General features: G+C 41.8%; 1 protein-coding gene across 6 annotated transcripts in view; it reads right to left on the bottom strand.

Annotated features, from left to right (window-relative positions):
• tbce (tubulin folding cofactor E) overlaps positions 1-22,649 on the bottom strand; it is a 57,234-nt gene extending 34,585 nt beyond the window's left edge. Inside the window, exons 1-6 of one of the 6 annotated variants that reach the window (XM_072559335.1) lie at positions 21,862-22,018; positions 16,680-16,757; positions 11,029-11,171; positions 8,918-9,002; positions 7,514-7,696; positions 2,068-2,156 (exon numbers count right to left, since the gene is read on the bottom strand). In XM_072559335.1, the coding sequence (XP_072415436.1) occupies positions 2,068-2,156; positions 7,514-7,696; positions 8,918-9,002; positions 11,029-11,134 (463 nt within the window). In that variant the 5' untranslated portion in view covers positions 11,135-11,171; positions 16,680-16,757; positions 21,862-22,018. Of the gene's footprint in view, positions 1-2,067; positions 2,157-7,513; positions 7,697-8,917; positions 9,003-11,028; positions 11,172-16,679; positions 16,758-21,820; positions 22,053-22,540 lie in introns of those variants that run through there. The other 5 variants (XM_072559352.1, XM_072559361.1, XM_072559326.1 and 2 more) reach the window with 5 other exon arrangements.
• Positions 22,650-25,298: the final 2,649 nt, after the last annotated feature.

Below are 25,298 nucleotides of genomic sequence, written 5' to 3'. Positions count from 1 at the left end.
TAGAGGAAGGATGTTGTGAAACTTGAAAGGGTTCAGAAATCTTTACAAGGATGTTGCCAGGGTCAGAAGGCTTGATCTACAACAAGAGGCTGAATAGACTAGGAGTATTTTCTCTGGAGCAACAGAAACTGAGGGGTGACTTTATAAAGGTTTATAAAATCATGAAGGGCATGGATTGGGTAAACATGGTTGGGGTAAAAATGTCTTTTCTCCAGAGTGGGGAAGTTGAAAACTGGAGGGCATAGGTTAAGGTGCAGGTAGAAAGATATAAAAGGGCCTAAAAGGGAACTTTATCATACAGAAGGTGGTGCATGTATGAAATGAGCTACCAAAGGACGTGGTGGAGGCTGATATAATTACTACACTTACAAGACATCTGGATGGGTATATGAATAGGAAGGGTTTCGAGGGATATGACCCAAATGCTGGCAAATGGGACTAGATTTATTCAGGATATGTGGTCGGCATGGACAAGTTGGACCGAAGGGTCTGTTTCTGTGCTGTATTTCTCTATGACTCTATAACTCAGGCACACAATAAGCTGAACCAAGCCTTCACCTCAATTATCGGCAAGAGGTATTCCAGTCTACTTTAAGGTTTCATATACCTGCATCATGTATGCTGTATATCAAGATGCTAATTTACAAGGGCTTGCAATAATTAAAATTTTTTTGTTTGAAAAGTTGCTGCATAGTGTACACAGTGCAGAAATAGCCATTTGGTTGAATGGGTCCGAGTTACATACCTAGCCTTCCCCAACTACTGCATCTAACACCATCAACACAATATTCTGTGTCGTTACTATTCATGAGTTTATTCAGCTTCCCCATAAATACATCTATGCTATTCACTCTATGTGAACTCTACATTTCAATCACTGTTGTGGTTCTGTTCGCCGAGCTGGGAATTTGTCTTGCAAACGTTTCGTCTCCTATCTAGGTGACATCCTCAGTGTTTGGGAGCCTCCTGTGAAGCGCTTCTGTGATCTTTCCTCCGGCATTTATAGTGGCCTGTCTCTGCTGCTTCCGGTTGTCAGTTCGAGCTGTCCGCTGTAGTGGCCGATATATTGGGTCCAGGTCGATGTGTTTGTTGATAGAGTCTGTGGATGAGTGCCATGCCTCTAGGAATTCCCTGGTTGTTCTCTGTTTGGCTTGCCCTATAATGGTAGTGTTGTCCCAGTCGAATTCATGTTGCTTGTCGTCTGTGTGTGGGGCTACTAAGGGTAGCTGGTCGTGTCGTTTCGTGGCTAGTTGGTGTTCGTGTATACGGATCGTTAACTGTCTTCCTGTTTGTCCGATGTAGTCCTTGCATGGGATTTTGTACACTACATTGGTTTTGCTTATGTTGGGTATCGGGTCCTTCGTTCTGGTGAGTTGTTGTCTGAGCGTGGCTGTTGGTTTGTGTGCTGTTATGAGTCCTAGTGGTCGCAGTAGTCTGGCTGTCAGTTCAGAGATGCTCCTGATGTATGGTAGTGTGGCTAGTCCTTTGGGTTGCGGCATGTCCTCGTTCCTACAGCGGACAGCTCGAACTGACAACCGGAAGCGACAGAGACAGGCCACTATAAATGCTGGAGGAAACAGCACAGAAGCGCTTCACAGGAGGCTCCCAAGCACTGAGGATGTCCCCTAGACAGGGGACGAAACGTTTGCAAGACAAATTCCTAGCTCGGCGAACAGAACCACAACAACGAGCACCCGAGGTACAAATCTTCTCCCAAACTTTGAATTTAAATCACTCTCTAGGGAAAGAAGTTTCTCCTGAATTCTTAATTAATTGGATTTCCGATGACTGTTATACTTATTGCCCACGAGTTTGGAGTCCTATCCAAGCAAAAATCATCTGTTCTTCATCTATCCCAGTAAACCCTTCCATAAAGACCTCTATCAAATCAAAATCAAAACCGAAGAAAAGCCAAGTGCATCCAGTCATGAAACTCCAGCCATCATGATACAAGCTGAAGACCCCATTAGTAGCTCAGAAATATTGTTTTTGCACACTTCCTTTTCTAACAGACAATACATAATGTTCCTTTAAATCAGCAGTACTAAATGAATATTGTAAGGATACTTGGGCAGACTTCTGAGATCTCCTCCTCTTCTTTGACGTGGCTGACTTGACACCCACTGACTGAAACAACCAACAATGCATCAAACCACCTGTATACAGACAGAAAATTGGATATTGTTAGAGCTGCCACTGACGTACAATAGGGAGCTCCTGTGAAAAACACTCAATTTCAATTCAATGACATTTTACTGTGTGAAAAACAGTTTAAAAGATGAATAACTATATCCCATATTTCTTGTCACTTTGGTCTTCTGGTGTGGACACAGATGATTCATATTAAGAGTATACATGATGTGATTATAAAATTTAACTTTTACTTATGCACATTTATTTAATGGTTATTTCCTATAACCAGACTGGTCTGCTTTTGGAGCAATTGGGTCTTCCCAGTGACAGTTTATTCTTAATATGACAGCAACTGGGGATGGATCTAAACAGACAACATGACTGCAGCTCTGTGGTTTAAAATACAGCTATCCTCATTCATTCTCTCACTCAGAATACAGTGCAGTGAAAACCATAGATATACAGTCAATAATGGATAGGAAATCCAGCCTGACCAACACATCTGCATAACAATACAATTGACTGTCAGGAAGGGTGAAAATGCAGATTAAAAATCCAAGCCACTTAATGAAAAAGAAAATCTAATTGTGCATTTAGCATCTTTCCAAAATCTGCAGCGCTTCAATCCCAGTTAGATGCTGGGCAACAGATTCTTTGACACCAACAGATTCAACAGCCTATTCCATATGGATGGACCTATGATCTACGCCTATTTAGAACAGAAGGGAGAATAAAGCAATACCTTTGAGCCCTTATGGTTTAATGTAGGAGGAACCAACTCCATCTGGTGCCCACCTGGTAACTCAATATGGGATAAGTACAAGTCTCAGATAATCCTTAATAGAGTGGAACAGACGTCCAACTTTTGGCCATCCTCATGGCAAAGGAAGGTGGGTGCCCAGCTCAGATAATCTGGTAGGGGTGAGAAGACCATCAGAAATAGGAACAGGAGTAGGCAATTTGGCCCCTTGAGTCTGCTCTACCATGGCTGATCCAACATTTATTATCCCTACTTTCCTGCCTTTACCTCTAACCCTTGATTTCCCCAACCAAATCTTATAGAATCCCCACAGTGTGGAAACAGGCCCTTTGGCCCAACAAGTCCACATTGACCTTCCGAAGATTATCCCACCCAATCATTCCCCATTACCCTATATTTATCCCTGACTAGTGCACCCAACCTACACATCCCGAACACTATGGGCAATCTAACACGGCCAATTCACCTAAGATGCACATCTTTGGATTGTGGGAGCAAACCAGAGCACCCATTGGGAGAATGTGCAAACTCCACAAAGGCAGTCGCCCGAGGCTGGAATCTAATCTGGGTCCCTGGCGCTGTGAGGCAGCGGTGCTGAGCCACCGTGCCACCCATTCAAGAATCCATGCCGTACCAATCAAAAAATCTATCTACCTCAGCCTTAATTATAAACAAGGACTCTAACCCCACAGCTCTCTTTGGCAAGGAGTCCTAAAGACTCGCAACCTTTTGAGAGAATTCTCCTCATCCTGGTCTTTAATTGGCACCTCTTTGTTCTGAGCCTGTGCCCTCTGGTCCTATTTTTCAATGAGATCACCTCTCATTCTTCTAAACTCCAGTGAGTAGAGTCTCAACCTGTTCAGCCTTTGCCTGTAAGTCAAACCCTCTATCCCAGGGAGCATCCCAGTGAACTTTCTCTGAATGTCCTCCAATGGAATGATATCTTAATTAAGGGGCTCAAAACTGCTCTCAAAAATCCAGCTGTGGTCTCATCAACGCCTTGTATAGTTACAGCAAGACTCTTATACTTCAATCCCCTTGAAATAAGGGCCAACTTTCCAGTAGCTTTCCTGATTACCCACCGCACCTGCGCGCTAGCTTTCAATGTTTCATGTACAACTACCCACAAGTTCCACTGTGTTGTGGCTTTCTGCAATTTTTCTTGATTTACAATTCTTGTATTCTCTTCCAAAATGAACAACTTCACATTTTCCCACATTACATTCCATTTGCCAACTGTTTGCCCATTTATGAACATATCAAAATCTGGATGTTAAGTTAGCTCGCTGAGCTGGAAGGTTTATTTTCAGAAATTTCGTCACCATGACTAGGTAACATCATCAGTGAGAGTCTCTCGTGAAGTGCTGCTGGTATGTCCTGCCTCTCTATTTATAGGTCTTGGTTTCTTAAGGTGGGTGATGTCATTTCTGGTTCTTTTTTCCCAAGGGAAGGTAGATCGATTTAGATCCTGTGTGTTTATTGATGGAATTCTGGTTAGAATGCCAGGCCTCTACTGTCAAAATCTCTTTCTGCAAACTTTGTATCCATTTTGCAACCTGCCTTTCCACCTATTTTTGTGTCACCTGCAATTTTGTCTCTCGTACATTCCATTTCTTCCTCTAGTCTTTAATATATATGAAAAATAGTTCTGGCCCCAGCACTGATCCCTGTGGAAGTATTATTTGTAATACTTATGGAAGGTGCATTTCCAACATGATTGTGCACCTCAGAATACACTGAGTTACCATCCCTCATCTGCTTCAACAATTCAAGGCCTTAAGCTGTTCCATTCTGCCACAGCACAAGCTGAAATGGTCTGTTATTACGTTTGGTTCATTTGATCTTGGTTTCCAGATTCAATGCAACAGTAGCTACAGTGACATTCTAATGTATTAATCCAATTTGAAAACAATTCCACAAATTACAACTCATTTTATAGTGAATAACCAATTTCAGAGCAATGCTTGCTTTGAAAAATATATCAAACAGAGAGAATGGTTTATTACCTTGAGTTCAGCTGATCCCCCCCCCTTTACATTTTACTGTCTTATTGTGTTATTACTATTTTGCTCCAAAATTTTAATCAGTATCTTAAATATATTATGAATTTATTTGTAGCCATAATTAAGACGGTTTGGTTATTCTGCTAAAGTGTTTGTGGAATATTAGAGTTCTGTAGGTGATTACATTTATAATTATATCTAAATAACACAATCATCTGTACAGGGGGCAAGAGTGAGAAGTGTCTGAGGAGGATTCTGTAAGAAATCTACCTGCTCACTACAACTGAGAAGGGGATCGCGGAGGACACTGTGTCAAAGAACAGCTGAGAGAGTAAATGGTGCAGTTATGGTACATTTAAACTTGTAAAGCAGGGGAGTGGGTTGACTAATGAGCCTAGTTTTGGAAATACTAGTTTTGAGGACAAAAGAGAGAAGATAGAGAATGGGGAAAAGGAAATGAAGCAAGGCTTGTGTGTTGAAAATGAACAAAGAAATGATGAGCAAGAAAGAGATCAGGGCAGGGTGAAATTGTACGCCTGCAAATGCATGGAATATCATTAATTAAGTTGGTGAACTGGAAGCAGAAATTGCTCGAGGGAGATATAACCTAGTAGTAGTGACCGAAACATGGCTTAAGCCAGAGCAGAACTGAATACTTAACTTCTGGAGTTTTTGGCAGAAGCAGGAAGAGTTTAAAAAAAAAAGGTGAAGTAATTTTGGTCAAAGGTAGTATCATAGCCCTTGAATGAGAAGCAATTTCTGATTTAAAATCTGTATGACTGAATGTGAGAAACAAGAAGGGAGTAGTGGCCTTGTTGGGCATTTATTATAGACCTCCAACTTATAGAGGGAGTAGAAGAGAGCATTTGCAGTCAAATTTTGGAAATCTGAGGTCCAATAGGGTTCTGATAGTTGATGATTCCAATTATCCTAGGGTAGACTAGCTAAAAGGTAGTGTGTGGAGCACAGAGTAGGAGAAATTCCTGCAAGTCTTATGAGGGAGAAAGCTGTGCTGATTCTGGTCCTTGGAAATCAGGTAGGCCAAGTGGAGAATGTCACAATGGGGAGCATTTCGGAAACAGAGATCATAACATAATAAAGTTCAATGTTAAGTTGGAAAATGATAAAAATCAGTGAAGGATTAAAAATCCCAAACTGAAAAACGGCATATTTTAGAGGTCATAGATTTGAACTGGAGCTGGTTAATTGGAAATCCATTTAAATAGATAACACAGTGGATGAAAAAGTGGGAGACTTTCAAAAGAGGGATGGCTAGGTCTCAAACTAAGTACATACCCATGAAAAATAAATATGTGGTACCCAAAGCTGGAGTACCTGGATGCCTAAGGACATTAATGAGAAAATAAGGAAGAAAAAGGAGGCACATGATGAGTACTGGAATAATATTAACAATAGAAATCAGGACAAGTATGTCAAATGCAGGACACAGGCAAAGGCTGGAGAAAGGAAGGCTAAGAGGAAGCATAAGGAAAGGATGGTAGATTGCGCTAAAGCAAACAGTAAAATGTTCTTCAGACATATTAATGATAAAAGATTAGTTAAGGAAAGAGCGATGGCCTATAAGGGACAAGCAAGGATAAGCTGCTCACTCAAGCAAAGGATATGGCAGCGGTACTAAATGATTACTTCGCCTCTACCTTTAACAAATTGAAAATGTTGAGCAACTGAGCAGTATAGTGACAGAAAAAGTAGAGGTGCTAAAAAAGCTGGCAGCAATTCATGTAGAGAAGTCACCAGGTCTGGACAGGATGTATTCTGGAATGCTGAGAGGTAAGGGAGAAATTTGCAGAGCCATGGACAGAAATTTAACAGGCATCTTTGAAGGCAGGATTTGTGTTGAGCTTATTAATTCTAAAAATATTCAATATAAAGTTACTTGTAACACGAGGAGGGCGCCATCAAGTCCATGCTGGCTCACCAGTCAGTCCCATCCCTCTGCTCGATCCCCATAGCCTAGAGGCTTTATAGCCTTCAAGTGCACATCTAATTTCCTTTTGAGATCATTGTTTCTACTTCCACCACCTCCTATGAAGTAGCAGGTTCCTCCCAGTTGCTGCATTAAAACATCCTCTCAGCATCTCTTGTCCAAGACCTTACATTTGAAACTCTTTGTCCTTACTAATCAGCTAATTAGAACAGCTCTTCTTTCTCTGTCTTGTCTAAGCTCATCATAATCTTGTACACCTGCATCAAATCTCCTCAAATCTCTTTTGCTCCAAAGGAGAACAAACCCAGATTAAAATAAAAGCCATTTTGCTGGTAAGGGAGAGAGGATATGATTTGATACCAGGAGGTCTTGTGGTAGAACTCTGGCCATTTTTAATCAAAGTTGGCAATCCTAGTCTGCAAAGATGATGAAACAAAACAAGCTAAATTCATGTTTGGATAAAATAAAAAGGAAGCAAAGAATATGAATTGACATGACAGGAAAGGCAATGACAAGACATTAGTAAAAGCAAATTTCATCATATATATTTGTGAATGTTTTTCCTTCTTGTGTGAATGGTACATCATTTATTTTGAAGAATGGTGAGTCTTTCAAAGAGCCATGATAAACCACAGGGCCTCCTCCTGCTCTGTGCCATTCTGCAATTACCTTTGTTTCACATCTTGGCTTCCCAAGAATTCGATAGGTTTCTTGCCCCAGAGAAGCGGATTGCCTCGACAGTCCTGTATTCCTTGATTGCCCTCTTGGCCATAGCGGTCCCTCACTGCCGTGAGAAAATCGACTCCAAAGTTTGCTTTTTGAGGGCGAATGAACGAGCCACCTGTGGGATGACTGGGACAAAAAGATGTACTTTTAGTCATTGCATTCCTTCCAAATCAGGATCCAGGGCTCACTCTGATTCTGAGCAATTCCCCATCTTCCCTCCTTCCCTTCCTTTCCCCTCAAAAAAAAGGAGGGAAAGCAGTCAGGGCCTATAGCTTTTGGCCTGTAGCAGGTCAGGAGATGACAGCACTGAAGGGTGGAAAACAACAAGATTACATAGAGGAGAAGGAAAGAAGAGAGGATCTTTGTTTTTACGTGAATACTAAAGGAAAAGGTTGTTATAAATAGTCTGTTGAGGAATGGTAACATCATTATGTTAATAGTAATCAAGAAAACAGAAGTTCAAACCCCACCATGGGCAGTATGTAAAATTGACTTCAGTTTAAAGAATTGGAAATAAAAATGTGGTCTCACTAAGAGTTGTGAAGATGCTGAATTTTCATAAAGCTCAACAGATTCATCAATGTCCCGTTAGGTGGGATACACGTCTGGACCTATATCTGACTCCAATTCATTATTCACTTCCCCCTCCCCCCAACCTCCCTTGCAGGACTTAACTGATAAAGATGAGAAAATAGAATTGGCTTGTTTTGAGGTGAATGCCAATGCTACTTGCTGGTAAGTGTAGCAGACTGAGCTCACACATCCTCTGAAAATCTTTCTCACCAGACAATCCCAGTCTCCAACTATCCAGAATGCAATGAGTGGCAGCGTGACATGTGCCCTGTTAGAATGCAATCCACGAACAGGCTGGATATGGATTGTGACTTCAACTGAGAAAAAACACACACACACAATAGTTGTGAAGTTAATTTATCAACTATTATTATTACCAGAGAGGGGGTGTTGGAACCTGATTGTTTATATCACAGTGCAAATTAATATCTTATGACTGGAAGTGGCTCCTGTGGCTCGATCCTAGTAAGATCAGTACCTTTGGGCACTGAAGAGTGGGGGTAAAACCGTAGGTCTGTATCCCATCACCTCTGAGCATTAAGGGGGACTGGATCTAATCAATGTTCATATGTAAGCCACTGCTTAGGTGCCGTAGAAAATGCTGAAATGTATAGATTTATACCCCAGTATGAATCAGAGGAACAGGTTTGGCAGTGGTCAGATTTCTAGTCACCTTTCCACTCTCTAGGTGTTGGAACATGAGATAGAGATTGAAAATAGATGCAGCTCACATAATTGTGGAAGAGGTTGAGCAGAGAGAAGAAATTCAAGTACCTGCACTGAAAATACTGCACTCCTTCATGTGTCCCATTGTGTTTTCCTCGTTCAGGATTGTCCCATTCTATTCCAAGCCAGATTCCTTGAAAACAAACAATGCACTTCTATCATTTGAACTTCATATTTCATCTGCCTGTCAAATCTTGTAACACATATTCTAATAGTTACTTGTCATGCCATCTAAAACTGTCACCTGTCCCAGAATTACTTCAGCAATCTCAGCAAGCACAATCAGTATGACTCTTCTTCAGAACTGAAATTGTGCTTTCTATCCTATTGATGGGGGAGTCGCTAACAGAACAGATGGTGAGAGTGTCCAGAGCAAAGACAGAGGTGGTAATGATGGTAAAGGAGAAATGGGAATGCAAAATAGGTGTAAAATGATAGGTGTCTGAAGGAAAAAATGGGCCCACTTTCCCGCTGTTTCCCCCTTTTCTTCATTGATCTTTTCCAGAGACAGTGAATTCCTTCTCCCTTGACCCCATTTTAACTTTTCCTTTCTGGTCTCCCAGAATTCTAGTGAAATTGAGCATGACCCTCATGGTTTCCTCAGCTTTTAGCAAGATATTGGAATACTACCTCAGCAACCTTTTTATGTCCCAATGGTCTATTACAGGCATTGTGTTGGTGTCAACTGCATTAGGATGCTGGCTGGGTGAGCTGAAATGGTAAGCTACTTGGGCTGAATGCTTTAAATTTGACCTCAACTTTCAATATTCACACAACCTCAGATTCCTTATGTTTTTATATATCATAGCCCCCTCCTCCTCCAGTTTTAATTTCCAATATATCTCTGCTTCATAAAATGTTTTTTTTAAACTCATACTGAATTCTCCTCTGACTTTTCATCTTCTTTTCCAATAGTTTGGTGGATTCCCTCTTTCAGGCACCGTTTCTCTACATTGTCCCATTCCATGGAACGCAATTATCCTTGAGGCTTCTTGGCTCTCAATACCTCCTATCAGTTCACACTCTCTTGCTTTCTAATTCAATCCTCTTTGATCCCAAATCTCAGCAGCTGCTCATTCCTTCCTGAGTCCAACATCCAAGGTCCTACAACTGAAGTGACCATCTAACACGGCCCGGTGAACACCAACTCTCCTTGACTAATAAATAGATAACAACAAGACATACAGTCTATGTAAACTCCATCTCCTGGTGTGTGTGCACGTGCACACATTTAAATAAACAACAATGTATCCAAAACATTTATGAAAAATATTGCCACCATTGTTCTCCACAGGAGAATGAAGATTCAAATCAAAACAGCTGTGCACATTAGATCAATTTGTAAAGTCTACGGTACAGTTTTTGTTTACTCAGTTAATGATGGAAAATTGAAATAATATTAACTTACATTGGTCCAAAGTATAAAAAGAAAGCACATGTATCTCTACAGGTATTCCAAGGTGCTTTAGAGTCAGTGAATTATCTTTTGTAGCATGGTCACTGTTGTAATGTAGAAGACATAGGGGCCAATTTGTACACAGCATTGTGATAACGAGCAACCAGTCTGTTTAAATTGGGTGGTTGAAGGATAAATATTGCACAGTACATGGTGGAAAACTCTTATACTCTTCTTCAAAGTTTTTAAACTTCTAAGGTAGATGAAATCTCCACTGAACATCTCTGCAATACAGCACTTTTGACAATGCAGCTTACTACTGCGCTGTGCGTGTCAGAGTGGATCTCTTACTCACGCCTCTAAAGTTGAACTTGAACTCACAATCTTGAGTCTTCAAAATGGGAGAGTGTTATCCCCCTGAGCTACAGCTGACAGAGATAAAGTACCAACTGCACACCAATCTAATATCAAATGGAAATGACATTGGGAGCATTCTCACCATATAGACCGCTGCGATTTCAGAAGGAGGCTTACCACCACCATCTTGGGGTAAATAAGGATGAGCAACAGACACTGGCCATGCCAATGACACCTATACCCTACCAAAGAAGAAAGAAACCTCCACCAATTCTCAAACGTTTTGGGGTCAAGTCCAGGAACTCCTCCTTCCAGTGATTGAATAATATAAAGAGAACTTTTCTTCAATGTGAGAATTACCTCAACAAGCATGAATAGAATCAGAAAGATTGTTATTTAACTATACCAGGTGCTGATGGGACTGTTCCTACAAAGCGTACAGTTCCGTATTCGTCCCGATAGATGATTCTTCTGCCCACAGCATCACAAGGCACACTGTCACTCTGTGTCATCTTTGAGATATTTCAATCTCTGATGGCTCGTCCAAATCTGAACAGAAATTGAAAAGAGATATATCAGATTATCCTCACAATATATGACTGTGCTGAGCTAAATCTGATAGAATTGGCCAGTTTCTGCACACATTATCCTCTCTCCTAACTTCTGCATGGAAGGTTGGCTTGTGCAATGCACTGGGCTGTATTCGCAACTCTCTGTAATTTCTTATGGGTCCTGGGCAGAACAGGCTGTGATGCATCCGGTAGAATACTTTCTATGGTGCATCTATAAAAATTGGTAAGAGTCTTTGTGAACTTGCTGCCGTGTGTGTGTAGAAGTGCTTCCTAACATCTCTCCTGAATTGTCTAGCCCTAATTCTCAGACTATGCCTCCTAGTATAGCATCCCCAACCAGTGGAAATAGTTTATCTTGATCTACCCTGTCTTTTCCTGTAATATCTTGAAGACTTCAATCAGATCAATCCTTAGCCTTCTGAACTCCAGAAAACAGGCCTAATCTGTATAATCTCTCGTCAAACATAACTCCTGAAGTCCAGATACTGTTCTTGTCAACCTATGTTGCACTCCCTCCAAGACTAATAATATCCTTCCTAAGAATACAACCATAGTTTATGTAATTAGTCTTATTCCCCTGTTTTTCCCCCAACAATTCTGCGATTTACCTCCCACCTTTACCAATTAGAGTCAGAGAGATAGATGTACAGCATGGAGACAGACCCTTCTGTCCAACTCGTCCATGCTGACCTGATATCCTAAATTAACCTAAATGCCATTTGCCAGCATTTAGCTCTAAACCCTTCTTATTCATTTACCCATCCAGCTGCCTTTTAAATGCTGTATTTGTACCAGTCTTCATTACTTCCGCTGGCAATTCATTCCATACACATACCATCACCTACGTGAAATTCTTGCCCCTTGGGTCCTTTTTAAAACTTTCCCCTCTCACCTTAACCAATGCCCTATTGGTTTGGACTCTCCAACCTCTGGGAAAAGACCTTGGCTTTTCACCCTATCCATGCCCCTCACAATTTTGTAAACCTCTATAAGGTCAATCCTCAGACTCTGACACTCCAAGGAACGTAGCCCTAACCTATTCAGCTTCCTCCTATGGCTCAAACCCGCCAAACCTGGCAACAACTTTGTAAATTTTTCTGAACCCTTTCGTTTCGCAACATCTTTCCTATATTTGGGAGAACAGAACTGAACACAGTATTCCATAATGGTCTAACCAATGTTAAGTACAGCCACAAAATGACCTCCCAACTCCTATACTTAATGCATTAACCAATAAAACATACCAAAGACATTCTTCACTATTTTGTTTACCTATGACTCCATTTTTAAAGAACTATGAACCTGCACTCCAAGGTCTCTTTGTTCAGCAACACTCCCCAGGACCTTACCATTAAGAGTATAAGTCCTGCTCTGATTTGTCTTTCTAAGATGCAGCACCTCACGTTTATCAAATTAAATTCCACCTGCCACTCCTTATCCAACCCGATCAAGGGGTAACCTTTTCTGCTGTCCACTACACCTCCAATTTTGGTGTCACCTGCAAAGTTACTAACCATACCTATGTTCACATCCAAATCATTTATATAAATGACAGTGGACCTAGCACCGATCCTTGTGGCACACCGCTGGTCACAGGCCTCCAGTCTGAAAAGCAACCCTCCACCACCACCCTCTTTCTTCCAACTTTGAGCCAGTTCTGGATCCATATGGCTAGTTCTCCCTATATTTCAATGTGATCTAACCTTGCTAAACAGTCTGCCATGAGAAACTTTGTCGAACACCTTCGAATGACTTTTTGAAAGTTGTTTCGAATTTGCTTTCATTACCCTATCAGGCACTGTATTCTAGATTGCAACAATTTACTGCCTTAGTAGGTTTGTCTTAATCTCCCTGCTGGCATTTTGCTAATATCTTTACTCCTTTGTTTTGTGACTACTGACTCTCCTGCCAGGGAAACACTTTCTCCCTATCTACTCATAATTTAGGGACAAAACATTTCCTCAACACCAGCTGCATTGCCAAGGAAGCCCAGCAGTGCCTCTGCTTTCTGGGTAGACTGAGGAAAGCCCACCTCACCACATTCTATAGAGGGTTCATTGAGAGTACCGTGAGCTGCTGCGTCACTGCCTGTTTGGGGAGTTGCACCGTCTCAGATTGTAAGAGCCTACAACGGATAGTGAGGACACTGAGAAGATCATCGGGGACTCTCTTCTCTCCATTACAGACATTTACACCACACCCTGCACCAAAAGGACTAACAGCATTGTGGAAGACCCCATACGCTCCTCGCTCAAACTCTTCTCCATCCTGCCATTTGGCAGAAGATACCAGAGCATACAGTCTCTCATGGCCAGGCTGTCGAACAGTTTCTTCCCCCAAGCCATCAGGCTCCTTAACACTGTATGATCGGACTGTTTTCCATCCCAAATTCTTTGCACTATTTTGAATTGCTGCTAGAACAATGTCTATTCATTATCATTCTTTTATTACACTGTAATTTGCGTGTTTTGCATTTCTTATGCACTTTATGTCACCCTTTGTATGATTGTGTAGTTTGTGCTGTCCATGTAGGTCCTGGAGTACCGCTGTCTCTTTTTGTTTTACTGTATCAGTTATATATGGTAGAAATGACAAAAAGAAGCTACTCTACTTGTCTGCATCTGCTCTAATACCTTGACATAGTCATAAAAACACCTTTCCTAAAGTGTGTTGACTAGAACTGAAGACAGTACACCAGCAAGGACATTAACTAAAAAAAAGTTAAAGATAGCATCAAACTTGAAGAAAAATGCATATAATGAAATTATGGGTGGCAGTTCAGAAAATTCTACAGATCAAAAACTACAAAGTTTGACAAACATAAGAAGGAGGGAAAAATTAAGAGTATGAGAGAACACTAGCTAGAAATACATCTATCATAGGAAAGGTTAGAAGCTTCTGTTGAAGATGTAATAGTAGGGAAACTGCAAAATCAACATGGTTTTGTGAAAGGAAAATCCTATTTAAACAACTTATTGGAGTTTTTCGAGAAAGATGGGCTGTGAATAAAAGGAACAAATGGATGTACAAATTTAAAATGGCATTTGATAAGGTATGCAAACATTATTGTGGAAAATACAGAAAACAGTAGGCATAAATGGCTCATTTTCTAATTAGCAATATGTATCAAATGGTGGGCCAGTGCAGTCCTAAGGCCTCAACTTTTTAAATTTATGCAAGTGGTTACCAAATGTGCTGTTGCAACAAAGATAGGGAGGAAATTAAGTTGTGAAGAGGAAATAAGGAGGTTATAAAGTGATTCAAATAGATTTAGAGTTGACATAGATTTGGCAAATGGAGTATAATATGGAAAAATACAAAATTGTCCATCTTGACAATTATCAAATCGTTTAAGAGATTGCACACCTCTGAAACACAGAGCAATCTGGTTTTCTAGTAAATTACTCGGTGGGGGGGAAACAGTATGCAGATACAGCAACTAATTAGACTTAATATAAAGCTTATTGTTTATTACAAAATAAACGGAGTACAAAGTTAGGGAAGTTATACTTCAGTTGTACAGGACATCACTGATATTAAATTTTGTTTTCATTCATTTGTGGGAAGTGAGCATCACCACTAGCCAGCATTTATTGCAGTCCCTCGCTGCCCTTGTGGTAGTGAGCTCCCTTCTTGAACTGCTTCAGTTCATGTCGGTAGACCCAGGATGCCATTAAGGAGGGAATTGCAGGAGTCTGGCCCAGCAAAAATAAAGGAATTTGGAGTACTCTGTAGGGTCCTGGTTACGTTATTAAAGGAAGAATGTAAAAGCATTGGGAATAGTTCAGAGAAGGTTTATAAGACTAATAGCTGGAACAGGCAGATTATCTTATGAGGAAAGGATGGACAGGCTAGGCTTATATTTTTGGAGTTTAGAAGATTAAGAAGAGATCGAGACATATAAGATGCTGAAGGATCTTGATGGCAGATGTAGAGAGAACATCTGACAGAATCAGGAACTAGAGGTCACCCATGTAAGACAGAGATATGCAGAACTTTTTTTCTCAGAGGATTCTGGGTCTTGAGCACTTCCTTTTTCAAAGGCAATGGAAGCAGAGTCCTTGAACATCTTTTAATGAAGGGACAGATTCTTAATAAGCTAATGGGTGAAAGGCTTTGAGAGCAATGGGGGTGTGGAATAATCAAATCAGCCTATAAAAGAAACAACATATTGGAGGCAACTTTGACTTGGTCTTGCTAAAGGTGGCCTAAGCAGTCAAGAGGCATGTGATTCCCTAAGTATGAGTTATAATTGGCACCAATGTAAAACACTTTATCTTCTGTTTTATCTTATCAACCTGAATTAATTAAATGATTGTGTTTTGCTAGTCATTAAGATTAGAGATAAAACATGCATGGTAAAGAATAATATATGGCAATATCATAACTAAAACATTACAGTGGTATTCTCAGGTATAGCTGCACTGCAGGGAGAAGTCTGTATTAGCAATGGTAGAGTAGCTAATAGGATGGCAGGTTCTATTGTGGGTATAATGAGGTTGAATATGTTGACAAATATGACTGATATAGCACTAGAATGTTCTTGTAGCCTGGCAAATTCGGAATAAATCAGTGAGTGAGGTCAAAGTGGAGAGGTAATGGATAACTGTGAACAGGGAACAGCACAAGATGGGCCAATGAGTTTCAGACATTAAGATCCAAATCTCTCACTGAGATTAGATGTTCTGAGTTTAGAGCCTGGAGATGAAAAATCTGAAATGTGAAGTCAATTTCTCACATCCGATCAGTTCTAACAACTTCTCCAAATGAGAGACAGGAAAGGTACAGACCTTCATTCTAGTTCAAGTGGGTTGCTGGAAACCCAGTAATTGGATGAGAATTAAATTATGGAATTTATAGAGTCATACAGCACAGAAACTGACCCTTTCGTCCAACTAGTCCATGCCAACCATGTTTCCAAACTAAATTAGTTCCACCTGCCTGTGTTGGGCCCATATCCCTCCAAACCTATCCATGCTGCAAGCTCACCTACCTTATTTCAGATACTTCTGGTGTTGAAGTAGACACACTTCAAACCAGTTTGCTGTCTGCCAGTACATTCCTGGGACCATGAAATCCTGTCCCTGTCCTCCCTACTCTCATCCTCCTGTGCACTGCAACTGCACCTCAGGTTCCCCCCCCCTGCTGAGTTAGTTTAAACCCACCTGAATAGCACCAGCAAATATCCCACCCAGGATATTAGTACCCCACTATTTCAAGTGAAGACTGTCCTGTTTGTACAAGTCCCACCTTCCCCAAAATGAGCCCCAATTATCCAAGTACCTGAAACCCTCTCTCCTGCACCATCCTGCAGCCACATGTTCAGCTGATATCTCTTCCTATTCCTTGCCTCACTATCACGTGGCACGGGTAACAAACCAGAGATAACAACTCTATTTGTTCTAGCTCTCAGCTTCCACCCTAACTTCCTGAAATCCTGCCTTACATCCCTATCCCTCTTTCTACCTATGTCATTGGTACCTACATGGACAACGACGAAGCTGGTCACTCTCTCCCTTCAGGACGCCAAAGATACGATCCGAGACATCACAGACCCTGGTACCTGGGAGGCAACACACCAACCGTGAATCTCATCTGTTCCCAACAAACCTTCTATCTGAGCCTCAAACTATTGAGTTCCCAATGACTAACACTCTCCTCCTTTCCTTCTGTGCAACAGGGACAGCTTATTTTCATCCCTAATGATTTTATAAAGCTCTATACAGCCCAGAGAAAAAAGTCCCAGTCTGTCCAGCCTATTTTTATAACTCCAACCCTCCATTCCCAGCACCATGCTGATCAGTGCTTTCTGAACCCTCTCCAGTTTAATATTATCCTTTCTATAAAAGGGCCACCAGAACTGCACAAAGTACTCCAAAAATGGCCTCACCAACATCCTGTACAATCTCAACATGAAATCCCAACTCCTATACTCAATGGGCTGAGCAATGAGGGCAAGAATGCTAAACACCTTCTTAACCCCCCTCTTTCTACCCGTGATGCAAATTTCAAAGAATTATGTTCCTGAACCCCAGGTTCTACAACACTACACAGGGCCCTACTATTAATTTATCCAAATTAAACTCCATCTGCCCCTTCTCAGACCATTGACCCAACTGATCAAGATCCCTTTGTAATCTTAGATAACCTTCAACACCACCAATTTTTGTGTCATCCCCAAACTTACTAACCATGTCTCCTATACCGTAATCCAAATCATTTAAATAAGTGACAAACAAAAGGGGACCCAGTACCAATCCCTGTGGAACACTGCTGGTCGCAGGCTCCAGTCCAAGACAAAAACTCCCTCCAACGCCCTGTCTCATACCATGAAGACAATTTTGTATCCAGTTGGCAAACTCACCCTGAATACCGCGTGTTCTAATTTTACCAATTAGTCTACCATGCAGAACCTTGTCAAAGGCATTATCAGAGTCCAAGTAATCAACATCTACCCCTCTGCCCTCATCAACTGATTACTTCCTCAAAAAACTCAATCAAGTCTGAGACATGATTTGCCTTGCACAAAACCATGCTGACTATCCCTAATCATTCTTTGTCTCTTCAAAGCACGTAAACCCTATCTTTCAGAATCCCCTCCAAAAACTTACCCACTGTCAATGTCAGACTCACAGGTCTATAGTTCCCAAGCTTCTGCTTACAATTAAAAAGTACAACATTAGCCACCCTCGTCCTCAAGCATCTCATCTGTGTTCATGGATGATACAAACATTTTAGCTAGGGCACCCGCAATTTCCTCCCTAACTTCCCACAATGTCTTGGGATACACTTGATCTTGTCCCAGATTCTTATCTGCCTTTTTGTTTACTAAGACTTCCAGCACTTCCTCAAAGATGTGAACTGTTTTCAAAACAGCAATATTTATTTCCGAGTCTTCCAACCTCCATTTCCATCATCACAGTAAAAAGTGACGTGGAATATTCATTTAATAGCTTTCCCATCTCCTGAGGTTCAACACAACGATGACTTCATTAGTCTTTACAGGGCCCTAGTCTCTATAGTTGATCCTTTGTTCAAAGTATTTGTTGAATCTCTTTGGATTATCCTTAACCTTATCTCACATCCCCTCTTTGCCTTCCTGATTTCCCTTTTAAGAATTTCCAAACACTCCTTCTATTCTTTCAGTGATTCATTTAATCAATTCTCTATCTAATATATAATTCTTTTTATTTTTGACTCAAACCTCAATATCTTTGTTCATCCATTGTTCCCTAATCTTATCAGCCTTATCTTTCACTCTAACAGGAACATAATGTCTCTGAACTCTCATTATCACACTTTGGAAAGCCTCCTACGTGTCAATTGTCCTTTTACCTGTGGACTTGAGAAAGTTCTTCTCTCATACCATTAAAATCTACCTTATTCAAATAAAGAACTTAAAATAGTTATGGAAAAGGACAAACGTTCCATAAAAATTAAAAACCTAAAGTGTTCGCCTATTATCACTTCAGTCACTTGCTCTGTCTTGTTACCCAAGAGGTTTTGCTCCTTGTTATTAGATTTGCTCCTTTTCTAGTAGGAACATTTACATATTGATAAATAAAATTTTCTTGAACACATTTAACAAATTCCTCACCATCCAAACCTTTAATACTATGGCAGCCCCATAATTAGAAAATAATTCTGGTAGTTTTTTTTTCAGCAATTCATTTGATCATAATATTTTTAAGTGATAGAAAAACCACTGTTAATGACTGGTAAATGATTTTAATCAACATTTAAGTTTTAGGGCAAAGGTGAGTGTAAAGTAATTGAAAACAAAAGAATAAATTAAAAGAGCTGACTTGCATTTATTTCACTCCTTTCCGAACCTTAGGACATCATAATGCATTTCAAAGCCATGAAGTAACTGAGGCATAGTGAATGTTGATATACAGTGAATTATGGCAGTAATTTTGCCACTGAAAGCTCCCACAAATGCAGGGGAGAATGAGCCCTCTTGGGAAAAGCTCAGTTTGGAGCATCTGCAGAGCCATGGCTTAAAGGACTGTAATGTTTGACTTTTTAAACTTTATTTCTTTTGTTTTTCTACTTCGGTAACTAAGATTTTGTACCTAGGTATTTTGTAGCTAAAGATGGCACCATGTGTGGTGATGTTGTACACTTTACTCTTTTTTCACTGTACTCTTGCACTCTGTACTTGCTTACACGTGAGAATAAAACCTAAATCTAAACTGCAAATAACCGGTTTAGAGATCGTGGCTGAAGCACTGATATTGTTCAGAATGTGGGAAGAACTCTTCCTTCAATACTTGCTTCTTAAGACCATTAGAAAGGGTGGTCAAAAACTTGAATTAACATGTCAACCGAAAGGTGGCACTCTCTCCATTGCGATTATGTCTCCAGAGCAGAGCTTACAATCACAATCTTCTGACTCAGAGGGAAATGAAAGTGGGATTAGAACAGTTTAGAAAAGAGTCTTGGATTTACTGTTAAAGGTACACTGGGGGAAGACAGAATTGAGAACTGAACAGAAGGAAGTGGTGAAATGCTGGTTTAAAAAAATCAAAAAAGCAATGGAGTAAAAGGCAATGTACAGCTCCTTTGCATAAAGGAGCTTAATATAGAAAAGAATAGAGGTGGTCTCCAGGCTGTGAGAAGATAGATAGAAATGTGTTTAAGATTCTGATCTCTGGTTTGGAAAACTACAGCAAGGTTAAAGAAGAGGGAAGATTCAATATTAATTTAAGCAGTATGATTTGGTGGTGTCTATTTGGAATTTTGCAGATCTTCAATGTTTTTGCCACTCTTATCCCAGTTTAGCAGTTTACAATTTCAGGCTGTCAACCTATAACTCATGGAATGCCATTATTTACATGTTTATTAATTACTCAGATGAGGAAAATGCATGTGCTATACTGAGTTTGCAGATTAGACAAAAAAAAGGTGTGAAGACAAGTGGTGAAAATGACAGTCAGCAGACAGAAATTGCTGAAAGGAGTGGGCAGAAACATGACAGAATGTGTGCGCTTATGCATCTTAGCAGGAAGAATAAAGGACTGAATGTTGTTTAAATGGAGAAAGACGACAAAAAGCCACAACACAGAGGAATTTGGGAGTCCTTGTGCATAAATCATAATAAGGCAACACACAAGTTCATCTGGTAATACGGATGGCAAACAGAAGGTTTGTCTTCATTTCAAAGGGAATGGATATTAAAACAGGAAAGTCTTGTTAATGTTATACAAGGCGTTAGTGAGACCACTCCTGGAATATTGTGAACACTTTTGGTCCCCTTATTTAAGGAAAGATGTACAGCTATTGTAGGCAGTCCAAAGATGATTCACTAGTTGGATTCTGGATCATGTGTGTGTGTGGTTGCTTAGGGGCTTACACTCTGAGCAAGGGAGTACAATAGGTTGGGACTACACTCATTGGAGTTTAGAAGAGCAAGTGGTGACATTATTGAAACATACAAGCGTCTTAGAGGACTTGACAGGTGGATTTGGAAAGGTTATTTCCCCTTTTGCGAGAATCTCGGATCATAGAGCATAATCTCAGAATAAGGGCTCACCCGCTGAAGACAGAGAGGGTAGTGAATTTGTGAAATTCTTTATCGCAGAGGGCTGTAGAGGCTCAGACATTCAATAAATTCAAGGCTAAGACCAGGGAATTTTGAAGCAGTAAGGGTTATGAAGAAACTGCAGAAAAGTGAGTTGAGGATGAACAAAGGTGTAGATTTGATTGGGTGAATGTCCAACCTTGCTGCCAAGTCTTGTGATCTTAAAGACAAGCGTAGGAATGATTCAAGGCTAGAGGGGTGCTGTGGAACACATACCCATGGGATGTGACAAGATGATCTTGCAACTGTGATGGAACCAATGGGAACACACAGCCATGCAGCCCATTTGCACCACTAAAATTGATCATGGTTTATCTGTAACTTAACTGCATCGACTTTCCTTGGTTCCCTAATCTTTAATACTCATTCCCAGGAAACACTCAACAATACATATTTGAAGCTGTTAATACAGCACCCTGCCTTAACAACCAAACCGTGTGGGAGATAGGGTGCAGAAGAGGTGTACCACAATGTCACTTGGGCTGGAATGATTTACCTCTGAGGAGAAACTAGATAGGCTGGGGTTGTTTTCCTTGAAGGAGAGAAGGCTGAGATGATCTGACTGAAGTGTACAAAGTGATGAGGGGCACAAAGAAGAGAAGTCTTCCAAAGCACAAGGGTCAAGAAGTAGGAATCACGTTTTTAAAGGTAAGGGACAGAGCTTTAGACCGGATTTGAGGATTTTCTTTCCCCTTCCAGATGCGGGTGGTATATAGAACTCACTGTCTGAAAGGTCGGTACCCTGATGACATGTAAGAACTATTTAGATGAGCACTTGAAGTGAGCCACAGCAAACACGATTACAGAACAAGTGCTGGAAAATGGAATGAGGATCAATGGATGTGTGATCGGCGAGGACCTTTGTGTCATTCCCCCCTGAACAGTCTCTCTCAGGGTTAGGACTATGTCTCCTTATCTGGACTGTCTCAGCAGAGGTTAGTCCAGCTCTGGTCCTGGCCTTGACAGGTGACACTGGGGGGGGGGGGGGGGGGCCTGTCCATCGCCTCTCCCCAGGGCCCGGGGCAGGTAACATGAGGCCATACCTCACTCAGGCCCTTGCTGCTGCCTCCCGTGTTCAACCCACCGTGTCCGCGTTGGCGAGAGGAAGACCCGACCCGACCCGACCCTCTTTGTCGCTGACAAGAACCTTTGTCGCCGTCTTCCCTGCCGCCAGCCTGCTCGGTCACGCTCCGGGCTCCGTCACTAGGGCAACCCGCGGCCGGAACTGCTGTCAGGGCGCAGCGGTTTCCGCGTCGGAGACATTCCGTGAGGCAACCGAGCGACGTCACTTCCGGGCGGATCTGCTGGGTGAAGGGGCGAGGCCCGGCCCGGCCCCGCGCAGGCGCCTGCGGTCCTTTATCCATGAAGAGATTTAAAGTTGACGGCTCCTTTATTTTCCTCCAGCAGAGTAAACAGTTCTTTTGAAAGTGTTGGTTTTATTTAAAGTTTAACAATAAATAAATAAATAAATAAAGTATGTGTGGTTGGTAGATGGGAAGTGAGCGGAAAGTAAAGTTCCCAGGACGGGAACAGCACACAGTAAAAGTCCCCTTCCTCCAACTATTATTAAAAAATAAAATACAGGTTTCATCCACACTGTCCCCATCTAACACTCCCAGCACTGGGTCAGCAAGGGGTTAAAAACATCGGCTAAAGCTCCCGCGATGTTTTCAGGAATCAACAACAACAGGAACAACTGTTATCAAATCAAACACAAACCAAAAAGACCAATGGAAATTTAATAGAACAAAACACAAACTTACTAAATCAAAACATTATGGTGTGGGCGGATGAAGAACGCCGGTCCCTGCGGTGCCCACGGCCCGGGCGCAGTCAGGAAGGTCGAGCCCCTCCATGGCCCCACTCTCTCTGTCCTGGTTCATAGTTAAAAATCACACAACACCAGGTTAGAGTCCAACAGGTTTAATTGGAAGCACTGGCTTTCGGAGCGACGCTCCTTCATCAGGTGGTTGTGAAGGGCTCAATCATAACACAGAATTTATAGCAAAAAAATTTGCAGTATGATGTAACTGAAATTATACATTCAAAATTGATTGTCTGTTAAGCCTTTCAGCTGTTAGAATACAGTGATAGTTTCACGTTCATGTGTAAATCACAAAACTTTTTTTTAAAAGTTACATTCTCGGGTTAGCTGTTAATAATAGTGATAGCTAAACAATAGGTTGAAGGTGTTAGCCCTCCCTTGTGTTCTCTGATTCCAATCTAAAAAGTGAGATAACAATCTAAATAGTATGGCATAGACAGAGTTTTACATAAATTCATGCAGTTTTTGAGCTGAGTTCTACATGAATGAGCAAAGTCCACTATAACTATGCAAGTACAATTCACCACAAAATATATGCATGCATGTGGGTCTTTGTCTGTGTGTGTGTCTGTCTGGGGCGGGGGTTGTGAGTGTGACAAAGTGTGTGTGTAGTGAGTGCAGAGTGTCTCAAGTCTGTGAGGGGATGCATGGGTGGGAGTGTGTGTCTGTAAGGGCACGTGCACACGCGTGCGTACATGGATGATGTATGCGTACATGCATGCATGTGGGGCAATGGTGATCACCTGTAATGTGACATGAACCCAAGGTCCTGGTTGAGGCCCTCCCTATGGTTACCGAACTTAGCTATCAGCCTCTGCTCGGCCACTTTCCTCTGCTGTCTGTCCAGAAGTCCACCTTAGAGGATGGGCACACGAAGGTCCGAGGCTGAATGTCCTGGACCACTGAAGTGTTCCCCAACTGGGAGGGAACATCCCTGTCTGTTGATTGTTGTGCAGTGCCCATTCATCCATTGTTGTAGCCTTTGCTCAATTTCCCCAATGTACCATGCCTCCGGGCATCCTTGCCTGCAACGTATAAGATAGCCTAACATTGTCTGAGTAACGTACATGGCAGGTACGCACAAGGTGGAAGATGTTTGCATGCGTAATAGTGGTATCTCTGTCCACAAGCTGACACGTCTTGCAGCATCAACAGTGACAGGGTTATATGGAGTTGTCCTGAGAGCCAGACAGTTTGCTACGAACAATGATCTGTTTGAGGTTTGGCGGTTGTTTAAAAAGGTAAGTAGTGGAGGTGTGGGGAAGGTCTTGGTGAGGTGCTCATCCTCATTGATAATGTGTTGCAGGTCATGAAGAACATGGCGTAATTTTTCAGCCCCTGGGAAGGACTGAACAACGAAGGGTACCCGGTCGGTTGCAGCACGTGTCTGTCTCCTGAGGAGGTCATTACGGTTCCTTGCTGTGGCACGTTGGAACTGGTGGTCGATGAGTTGAGCATTGTACCCCGTTCTTGAGAGGGCATCCTGGAGTACTTCCAGGTGTCCGTTGCATTCCTCCTCATCTGAGCAGATCCAGTGTATGCGTAGGGCTTGTCCATAGGGAATGGCTGTTTTAATATGTTTTGGGTGGAAGCTGGAGAAGCGTAGCATTGTGAGTTTGTCTGTGGGTTTGCGGTAGAGTGTGGTGATGAGCTTGATGGAGACGCACGTGTCCAAGAATGAGACAGACAGTCAAGAGTAGGCCATGGTGCGTTTGATGGTGGGATGAAACTTGTTGATGTCACTGTGTAGTTGTATCAGTGACTCCTCACCATGGGTCCAGAGGAAGAAAATGTCATCAATGTACCTGGTGTATAGTGTTGGTTGGAGATCCTGTATAGAGAAGAAATCTTGTTCGAACCTGTGCATAAAAATGTTGGCATATTGGGGTGCAAATTTGGTTCCCATGGCTGTTCCGTGTGTCTGGATGAAGAATTGGTTGTCAAAAGGTGAAGACGTTATGATCGAGGATAAAGCAGATGAGTTGTAGGATGGTGTTTGGAGAGTGGCAGTTGTTGGTGTTGAGTACTGAGGCTGTTGCTGCGATGTCATCCTTGTGGGGGATGCTGGTGTAGAGTGCGGAAACGTCCATTATGATGAGGAATGTTCCTGGTTTGACTGGTCCATGGGTGCTGAGTTTCTGTAAGAAATCTGTAGTGTCGTGACAGAAGCTGGAGATCCTCTATACAATAGGTTTCAAGATGCCTTCCACAGGGTCTCACACAGGGTCCCATTTCCCGACACAATGGGACGTCCCCGTGTGTTGGCTTTGTGTACCTTTGGAAGGCAGTAGAAGTCGCCTACACGAGAAGTATGTGGGATGAGGGTGTGTAGGGAGCTCTGAAGGACTGGATCCAAAGTTCTGATCAGTGTGTTTAATTCTCGGGTGTGTTCTTTGGTCGGATCAGCTGGTAGCTGCCGGTAGTATTCCTGGTTGTTCAGTTGTCGGTACACTTCCTTGCAGTAATCTGTTCTATTCTGAATGACAATGGCTCCTCCTTTATCTGCTGGTTTGATGACAATGTTGTGATTGGTTTTGAGAGCCTGGATGGCATGGCGTTGGGAACGGGTGATGTTATGCTCTACCTTATGGGTACGGCGGATGAATCTGGGATTTATATATTTCCTGACGGTTTGAGCATACATGTCAAGCCCAGGGCAGCGGCCCTCCGGTGGGGTCCATGTTGACACCTTCTTT

Source organism: Chiloscyllium punctatum, chromosome 3, assembly GCF_047496795.1.
Source record: "Chiloscyllium punctatum isolate Juve2018m chromosome 3, sChiPun1.3, whole genome shotgun sequence".
In the NCBI taxonomy this organism is placed as follows: Eukaryota; Metazoa; Chordata; class Chondrichthyes; order Orectolobiformes; family Hemiscylliidae; genus Chiloscyllium; species Chiloscyllium punctatum.
The sequence above is the reverse complement of the archived record's forward strand: the minus strand, read 5'-3'. Positions and strand labels throughout refer to the sequence as shown.